Below are 10,000 nucleotides of genomic sequence, written 5' to 3' on the forward strand. Positions count from 1 at the left end.
CTAGACAAAGTCCTTTGAGTGCCACAGTTTCTGCTGTTGTGTGCTTGCCCTTTGACCAGTGCTGTGTTTAGGGTCACACCCTCTTAACCTCTTGTGTAATAACCCAAAAGCAATAACTTGTAGGGTATGACAGGTCATACACACCCACCCACACAAAAACTTGTCATTTTTTCCTTCATCATCGGTCGATTCAAACAGATAAATGTGCCTTTATGTTGTGTCACTGTTTGCACTTTTGGATAGAGTGAGAGGTGGGGAAAGCTTTGGGAAATTATGAATAGCTATGACTGTTGGGTAAACGGATGATGAATGACGACTTAAGGCCTGTTCATACCAAGAACCAAAACTGTGAAGATGATATATTAATATATTTGCTTCCACATCAATATCATATACAATATTGTTCCATTTATTCAAAATGAGTGCTGTTTGAGGTCTTTAAAACAAGATGGATTCTGATTGGTTGTTAAAAAAGTTACCCAAAACTGAAAAATCTGCCATCATTTACTCACAAACCTGGAGTCCGTTCTTCGTACGTGGATTACTCAATTAGCTGGATTTGATTATTGCCAATTTGACATGATCCAGGATGGTAAAGTCTAGATCGGATACACGGCTGGCCGGAAGTGCTATCAATATGCAGTAGCAGCATTTTTTACGACACTGTATAACAATAATTAATATTTTTTTAGTACTGTGACAGTTGGGTTTAGCGTTGGGGTAGGCATTAAAAAATACAATTTATTGGGTAATTAATGTAATAAACAATATAAATAGTTCTCGTTAACTTCTGGCTGCAACCGTATCTGATCTAGCAACAACCGTCCAGGATCCTTCCCTTCTTCAAAACTAATCCGAGAGTTGTCATAGCAACAGGTCTGGTAGCTCAAACCTGCTTGGTAGAAGGCTTATTTCATTCAAACAAGATTAGATCGGGTGTTTTCAAGCAAAGGTAATACTGAAAGTATGTACAGAATGCTGATATTTTCTTACAGTAGTAGTCATATACACTTTGAAAAATGGTAAATAGTTAAAAAAATTATATATACAGCTGAAGTCAGAATTATTAGCCCCACTGAATTATTAGCCCCCGTGTTTATTTTTTTCCCTAATTTCTGTTTAACAGAGAGAAGATTCTTTTCAACACATTTCTAATCATAATAGTTTTAATAACTCATCTCTAATAACTGATTTCTTTTATTTTTGCCATGATGACAGTAAATGATATTTGACTAGATATTTTTTAAGACACTTCTATACAGCTTAAAGTGACATTTAAAGGCTTAACTAGGTTAATTAGGCTAACTGTGCAGGTTAGGGTAATTAGGCAAGTTATTATATAACGATGGTTTGATCTGTAGACTATCGAGAAAAATAACTTAAAGGGGCTAATAATTTTGACCTTAAAATGGTTTTTAAAAAATTAAAAACTGCTTTTATTGTAGCCGAAATAAAACAAATAAGACTTTCTCCAGAAGAAAAAATATTATCAGACATGATGTGAAAATTTTCCTTGCTCTGTTAAACATCATTTGGGAAATATTTAAAAAAGAAAAAAAATTTAAAGGGGGTTTAATAATTCTGATTTCAACTGTATAAGTTTAAAAAATATATAAATAAAACTTAAATAAAAGTAGAGCCTACAAAGATTGTCACCAAGGGGTTCAAAGAGAAAATTTATAAATATAGACTTTTTAGGAGTAATAATTTAGCTAATATGACGGTTATTTGATGAGAACTTGCAGAAACCTTTACCAATATCAAATTGCTTTTTAATGCAGAATTAAGTTAAACAGCAGTTATTCCTTATGCCGATTAAGACTATTGAATAGACCTAGGCTACTATAATAGAGAAAATCCACTCTAAATGTAAAACTAAATAAATTGCTAAATACTCTTGACACATGAAAGTATAAAGCCTGCAGCCCACAAGTTATTGCGTATGATATTTAACAAACAGTTTACTAAGAGTTTTATGTAAATTTGCTCACATGGATAATTGAATATTAATCAGATGATGTCATTACGCAGCCGTGCCGTCAGCCAGTTGTTGCATTGCTGATCATGATTTCAAAGATCAATAGATCTGTCACATAGCAATCTCAGATCAGTTCGTCCAAACATTTTAATCTGATTCACGAACTTGTTTGAAGAACCAAATTAGCCAGAGATCAGTTATCAAGATTAAAAGATCCAGGATCTGCAAAATCATCTTAGATCATTAAAGCAAGGTTAGAAAAACAGACCCTGGTTTTTGTTATTGTTGTTGTTGAAACGTAAACATTGACATCCATGGTATTTGTTTTTCGTTTTATTGGTGTCAATAGTTACAGGTCTCAACTGAAAAAAGAAACTGTAAAGGTTTGGAACCCCTTAGTGGAGAGTAAATGAGTAAGTGAATTTTCAGTTTTGGTTGAACTACCCGTTTAATGTTTTTCAGCAATTGTTAACCCAAATGGTACTTTAAACGCTTGTGGTCCTCATCTGAGCCTGCATTTTCAGAGCTTAAAGTTAATGAGAAATCAAAATGTACAATGTTTATTTTGCTTGCGCACATTGTTATTGTTTAGGTGAACAATTAATCCATGCAAGATAATCCACTGAAAAAAAAGTTTAGGTAATCTTGAACCAAAGTCTGAGCATTTGCTTCTGCATTTGGAGTGGAAATTCTTCTCAGTTGATGTCAGTTTGACTGCTTCAGCCACATTATTTTAAACCACACCCCTCTAACCGCTAGTTTGCTAAGAGGGAATGATGTTTAAAAAGAAATCCCTGCCCCTATAGTCAAGTAGTAGTTCATATGTTCAAGCCACACCCCCTACTCAAGTTAGTTTATATGTGCAGTGGGAAGCACAGCCTTTCTAAGTACAATTTTTTAATAGGATAAAAATGTATCCATCCAGTGTTTGCATATTCTCTCGTTAAAAGTTACGATCTATACAATATGTATTTTAAAATAGATCTGTGCATATCTATAATTCCTTAGCATCTGTACTCTTAATTTTTTTAACATCTTGAAGTTTGTTATGTTTTTTTCTTTTCTTTCAGACTATAAAGCAACATTCTGGCTCAGTGTTGACACCTTGTGGCCTGAAGGTGTTTCAAATTTCATGTGTGCACACGGCTTAATGTAAATGGAGCATCAAGGCATAATTTGGGCTTTAATCGACCCATGCACACAGTACCAAATGTTTAACACGCTGACATTCTTTAATCATTAATAAGAGATCCAACTTTAGCAGTACACACTCAGCACAATCAGTTGTGGCTTGAAAAAGAGCATAGTGCAATGTATAGATTTTTTTTTAACACCCCATCACTGTGCAATGAAATAACGGCCATCCAGTTATGGGGCTATCCTCTTTTTTTTTTTTTTTTTTTGAGAATGTTGAAATTAGTGACAACAAAAACCTTAAAAAGTAAATGTTCTGTGGTAAGGCATTGCAGAGAAAATTCGGGATCGGGCCAATATCATTCCACTGTATCTTTATCATTATAGTTGGGCCAATTGTCAAAATTGTCTTGATAAGAATGGATGTTGTTGAATAGTTTTAGGACAACGTTGGTGGTGCAATGTTTTGATCCAATACCAATGTTGACTACTATATGTCTTTAATACAACAGTTATTGTCCATGGTGTGAACGGGCCTTTACCTAAGATTGTCAATTACGCACAAATTCCTGATGTCTCAAAACAGTAAAAGTGGAAATGTTTTGTTGTATAAAACATCATAACAAATACAGTATTCCCTGACAATTGTATTCTATAACTTTCCTGTTCTTAGTCCCTATTTTATTTCATTTTTTATTTGTTTTGGAACTTTGGGAAAGTTAATAATCTAAACTTAAACTAATAAAGAGCTACTAAACAGATTTCAGAATCCACTCTGCTTATTAACGCTCATGTGTGTGTGTGTGTGCGCGCGCGCGCGCGCGCGCGCGTGTGTGTGTGTGTGTGTGTGTGTGTGTGTGTGTGTGTGTGTGTGTGTGTGTGTGTTTGTTTGTTTGTTTGTGTGAGTTTGTGTGTGTGTGTAGGCAATAGATTTGCTCTAGGGAAACGATTTATTTTTCATGCATTGTTCCAGTGATGGTTAATATTAATGGGCCATGCTACCAGAAACATACATTATCTGTCCCTGAAATAATAACATAAATACAGTGAATAAAAAGTATTTCATCCCAAAACTTTCTAAAATGGACTGATGGTTGATTTCTGTAAATGATTCTGATGGAGTTGTTCTGTAAAGGAATAGCTTATGTCATTCATTTGTTTGTTGGATTTTTTCTCATTAAAAACACTACAATGTATAAACTCTGTCGTTGTTGTCCTCAGCCCAATTGAACCTACAGCTTCAATAGTTTTGTTATGCTAAAAACTGTTATTTAGGTAAAAAAACAACAGAAGTAGCAAGTATAAGTTGTTATTAGTCACATTGATTGATTAAAAACATGAAATGATTAATAAATTCTACAAATAAATACTATTTTACAATTGTCCTTATATTTATGTTAGTCCTGTCACATTTGCAATAAATATAATATATAATGCTTATAAAATATAATGCATGCTTTCGGAAATGACATCATTTAATGGTGAAGCTTACAGTGATCAAGGATGCGTTCTATCATTGAATTGAATGATTTAATTTACGTTTCTGGTAGAATATCCATAATAATAATGACAACAATTAATAAATGGGAAAATAATAAAGCATTACCCTGCTGAAAAATCCAGCTTAAACCAGCCTAGGCTGGTTGGCTGGTTTTAGCTGGTTGACCAGCCTGGTTTTAGAGGTGTTTTGGCCTATTCCAGCCTGGTCTTAGCTGGTCAGGCTGGAAAATGACCAGCTAAATCCAGCTAAAACCAACTTGACCTGCCTGGTTTAAGCTGGACATAGCTGGTTTTGGCTGGGTTCCCAGCCTGGCTAGGCTGGTCAAGCTGGTTTTAGCTGGTCATTTTCCAGCCTGACCAGCTAAGACCAGGCTGGAAACCGTATCAAGATACAAAACATCAAAACATAGAAATAAGCATGAAGGTTTACGTGGATAATTAGAAGAGCCCCGTATTAAATTCATTTTTTATCTGCATCAGATATGAAATCAGAAACTTTTATTCATAAAAAAACAATGAAAGATGTTAAACATGGATATCCACAAATATGTAAATCCCGAGGTGAAGTCAGCATCACGGATCTTCGCGCATGTCCAGTATACAGTGGGCAGGTTGGGATGGGCGCTTGAGCTGGAAAAATACATTATCCACCCGAATGAGCTCATCGGTTATCATCAACACACAACAAACGTTTTTTGGGTCTTAATAAAGACTCGCATACCTGCGTCTGATAATGCCGGTAAGACTGCCATCTCTTATCTTCATTTATCATTATTAGTATGTGTGTTGTTATTATGCCCCACCTTCCCGTCATTCCTTTGCTTGCAACCGGAATTTCATGCAAATATTTACAGACTGTTATTTGACAGGCTTTTATGCCTCTCGTTTTACTGCTATTGTTCAGTTGTATGATGCATTTAGTTGTTATGGCATGATTTTGTTCTTCCAATGGCCAGAAAGGTTTTGTGCACCTCAAGCTAGCAGCCTGCTAGTTATTAGCTTTGCCGCAAGCTTATAGGCTTTAACGATATTTAGATTTATCAACGAGTCAGATTTACTTTTAGACTCATTTGAGATTGATTCAGGAAAGATTACTACAGCCTACAAGCTATGTTATCAGTGTAAAAATAAACGTGCTTTTTTGCTGTCTGTTAATTTAGCTGTTAGCAGGCCGGTCGGTCTAACCCGCTGCTTAGCAACAGCTTTGAATCCACATCCATCTACCAAATACATAAACAGCAAGTGACCTTTATTGTAACGTTACTGTTACAAGAGAAACCGTAGCTTACAACAAATGTAGTTATTATAAACATCTTCTTTCAACGAGGATGAACAATTGTGATAATACATTTTAAATAATTTTTCATTCTGAGTTAACTGAAATAACATTTTGTCATCCTAAATTACAATCAAATAATAATTTGACACTTTTATTATGAAAGTTAACGTTATTTGGAATAAAAAATATGTACCAAAAAAGCTTTCTTGCTGTAGCGTATTCTGGCATTATTATTTTTGTAAACAGTTAGGACAATAAAAGTAATATTTGTCATGCTAAATTGAAAGAAATACAGTGAGAGTTATATCATAATCATAATTCTGACTATTGTAAAAGCCTTTAATTAAATTGTATGGCAGAAGCAAACTTCCACACACAATTAATCGGCAGAAACAATTACTGTAAATAAGCAATATATATGAGGGATTTCTATTTATGGACAGCTCACATAGTGCTGACAAGCAGATAATGTGTTTTGTGCAGAGCCATAAGCTGGACAAACCAGAGAAGCTGGAGGTGAGTGATAATGTGAAGGTGGTGGTGAGATGTCGACCACTCAATGAGAAGGAGAAGCTAATGGGACACAAGCAGTCCGTCACTGTGGATGAGATCAGAGGAACCATTACTGTGAACAAACTTGATATAAGCAGTGAGCCTCCAAAGACGTTCACCTTCGACACGGTGTTCGGCCCAGACAGTAAACAGCTGGATGTGTATAATTTAACAGCACGACCCATCATCGACTCTGTATTAGAGGGTTACAATGGTAAGTAAGAACCGTTTTATCTGTTTGTCTGATTTTGCAGATTACAAATGTTTTGGTATATGTTTTGTAAATGTTGTACAACTTTTTTTTAGGAAAGTCTTGCCATTTGCTGTTTTTCTCGATTAAGATGTAGTTATAATGTAGAATCAGATTTTCAACAAGAAATTGTAAAAGCGTATAAGCAATGTACTCTAAGGGTTAAAGGATTGGATGTTGCTCTGTAAAATGTGAGGCCTCTTATATCTGCCAATCGAAAACGTCTCATTCTGTTGTTTGTGCATACTTCTTGTGCACACAGTCATTTAGGGTTGGGCCGATAAACGATATTATATCGAATCGCGATAAAATTTATGTCAATAACAATGATACGATCTGGACTTTTTTACTCTGTATTGATCTAAGAGCCAATCACACAGCAGAAATGTGCCACAATGGGAATCTAAAAGTGTGCTGATATAAGACATCCTGTAGGCCACTGAAAATATGTTATGCCATTTAATGAACCCTCTAATTTTTGTGGTTTCAGTCAGTATTGGGGTACTCTTTTAAATCTGCAAGCATTAATAGCTTCTATTGAAATAAAATACAGTATCGTTATCATATAGTATGCAAAATAATTGAGATTGCATTTTATCACCCAGCCCTACAGTCAAGCCATTAAAGGTAAAATTAAGAAACACTGGTATATATTTAAAAGTGATTCAGTGGGCTAAAGTCTTCTCAATTTGTAGAGCTTGAAATATTAATAACAATAATATAATTAAATAAGGCTATTCCCGATGGACGTAAAAGTAACTATTTTTTTTTTCCTCAGTCTTACATATGCAGCATGTATATATTTGTAGATGTTCTATCTTTCAAAGTAGTACAACAAAGTAATTTGATTAGTTGTACTACTTAGAAATAAAATATGGTTATGTTGTTAATCACTCTGATCAAATGTCCTAGTTAATTCAGATTTAAATGTTCTAGTCATTGAACAAGATACAATCACATCGTTAGTATTACAGTGTGGAGATGAATGAGCGAAGCACTCATTTTAAAGGTCCTGTTAAGTGCTTTGAAATGTGTATTCTATGCAGCTGAAAAATGAGGAGAGGGTGGGACATAGCATTGCTCCTCCCCTTTAAAAAATAAACAGCCAGTAGTGTTTGGTTATATCACAGCTCTGCAACTGTGTGAGTGTGGTTTGAGTGCATCAAATGAGAAGCATCTTGAAGGGGGCGTGGCAGGTCAGATGCTAGTGAGCATTTGATAGGTCAAGATTTAATGAAAAACTGAAGTATGAGGTGATGTGAAAAAGTCTTCGACCAATTTAGGCAGAAGTTTTATATTTTCTAAACGCCAATTTTGTCATTGTTTCAGAACATATGAGCTAATAGATTTCCTTAAAACTAACAGACCAAAGCTAACATCTAAAATCTTTTATTTTGATTTAATAGAACATTTAATTGTTCTTGGTAAAATTGGTTGATCTATCTATTTTTTCTATTGTGGTTATATATATATATATATATATATATATATATATATATATATATATATATATATATATATATATATATATATATATATATATATATATATATATATATATATATATATATATATATATCTAGATATCTAGATCTACTTTGTTATTGTAGGGCTGCAGGATAAATTGAAATGAAATTGAAATCGCGATTTAGCAAAAGTTGTGATTGTCAGGCACATCTTGTCAGGGAAACACAGCTCTAAGATCAATAGGAAACCTCCTTTAAATGCCAGAGAGCGCTCTTGTGCAGAAATTGCAAATATGTCACAAAGAAGAGACCCATGCTGTGTCCGAAATCGCCTACTACTCAAATAGTTATTTGAATTTAAATTTAATTTGAATATGACCGTTAGAAAAGTATGTTTTAATCAGCATGAATGTGAGTACTATGAAGAAGCTCGGAAATAAATCAGCCATTTGTCATTTATTACGTAACCTACTGTAACTGTGTTAGTTGTGTCGCTTCACCCCATTTATAATTTTCTCGTGGGGCATCATTCGCACTTCAGAATCTCACCAGAAGTAGTACGCCATCTGGGTACTTGTCATTGTTTTTCGAAAAACTATGAATTCAGAGATACAACTTGGCTCACATATTATTCTTAATATACTTTAACTGTTTTTACTTTACTACAAGTACTTTGTAGTATGGAAGTATGCGATTTCGGATGCAGCACCAGGAAATCAAACAGTGGACTTCACTGCCTTTATTGACTTGACTAATAATCACACGACTACAGAATCATTTCACTGAAGGATTTATTTCAAACACTCGGCTGAAGTTATGAAGTGAGTTTGGAGTAAGAACATGTTATTAAATGAGCTATTTTTAAGGGCTTTCAGATGTAGCAGCAACCAAGAACTGTACATCACCTAGAAGTGATCAAAACAGCTGTCAGATCACAAAAAGATTGTATTTAGTTTCAGAATTTGGTTAAATTATCTGGGATTTTTGTTTAGTTTGTCATTGAACTATGGCTCTGTGTAGTAAACACTGCTCCATATGAAAACAGTAGATTTACAGCTGATTACAGAACCGGCTTTACTGACAAAATGCACATGAAAAAAACCGCAGACGATTATTTGTGCAGCCCTAATATTAATGTTTACTTTGTTTAATTATATGATATTTTGTAATCAATAATTATCTTTATATTTTCTTGTGAGATGTATGTTGGATAATCATATGAATGTGGGATTTATTACAGCTGCAGTGATAACAATCCAGTCTTGTGATCGATATGATTTTGAAATGAAGGTCTTGGATATTACAATATATTATTAATTATGGGAATCAATTTTTTAAATGTGTTTTGGAATATTTATTTTGGAAATGAAGGTGATTGATTTACACTTCTTGACACTTTTTACATTTTATTTGTGTCCTCTGATAGTAAACTCTTATCAGTATTTTCAGCCAATGTTTAGCATGTGGATCTTATTTGTTTGTTTTTTTATTTTATTTTTTTCAGGAACCATATTTGCCTATGGTCAGACCGGCACAGGGAAAACGTTCACTATGGAGGGTGTCAGAGCAGTGCCTGAACTCAGAGGCATCATCCCAAATTCATTTGCTCATGTGTTTGGTCACATCGCAAAAGCAGAAGGAGACACCAGGTAAAAACAGTGGCTGTTTTTTATGTCCTCTGCCATTAAGAACCCAACACTTTTGAATTCTTAGCATTAAGATAAACTGATTACGACGTGTGTTATCTGACCACAGGTTTCTGGTAAGAGTGTCATATTTGGAAATATACAATGAGGAGGTGAGAGATCTGTTGGGAAAGGACCAAATGCAGAGGCTCGAGG

At 34.4% G+C, this 10,000-nt stretch overlaps 2 protein-coding genes across 2 annotated transcripts in view; both read left to right on the forward strand.

Moving 5' to 3' along the window:
* Positions 1 to 3,112, forward strand: part of sh3rf2 (SH3 domain containing ring finger 2) — a 37,122-nt gene extending 34,010 nt beyond the window's left edge. The window contains 1 exon segment of the mRNA XM_056472452.1: positions 1 to 3,112. This exon segment is cut by the window's left edge and continues 163 nt beyond it. Within this exon segment, the coding sequence (XP_056328427.1) occupies positions 1 to 18 (18 nt within the window). The 3' untranslated portion in view covers positions 19 to 3,112.
* A 2,092-nt stretch (positions 3,113 to 5,204) lies between these two features.
* Positions 5,205 to 10,000, forward strand: part of kif3a (kinesin family member 3A) — a 32,003-nt gene continuing 27,207 nt past the window's right edge. Inside the window, exons 1-4 of the mRNA XM_056472419.1 lie at positions 5,205 to 5,351; positions 6,375 to 6,657; positions 9,664 to 9,808; positions 9,915 to 9,999. Coding sequence (XP_056328394.1) covers positions 5,346 to 5,351; positions 6,375 to 6,657; positions 9,664 to 9,808; positions 9,915 to 9,999 — 519 coding nt within the window. The 5' untranslated portion in view covers positions 5,205 to 5,345. The remainder of the gene's footprint in view (positions 5,352 to 6,374; positions 6,658 to 9,663; positions 9,809 to 9,914; position 10,000) is intronic.

The sequence above is a fragment of the Danio aesculapii genome, chromosome 14 (genome assembly GCF_903798145.1).
Source record: "Danio aesculapii chromosome 14, fDanAes4.1, whole genome shotgun sequence".
Classification (NCBI taxonomy): Eukaryota; Metazoa; Chordata; class Actinopteri; order Cypriniformes; family Danionidae; genus Danio; species Danio aesculapii.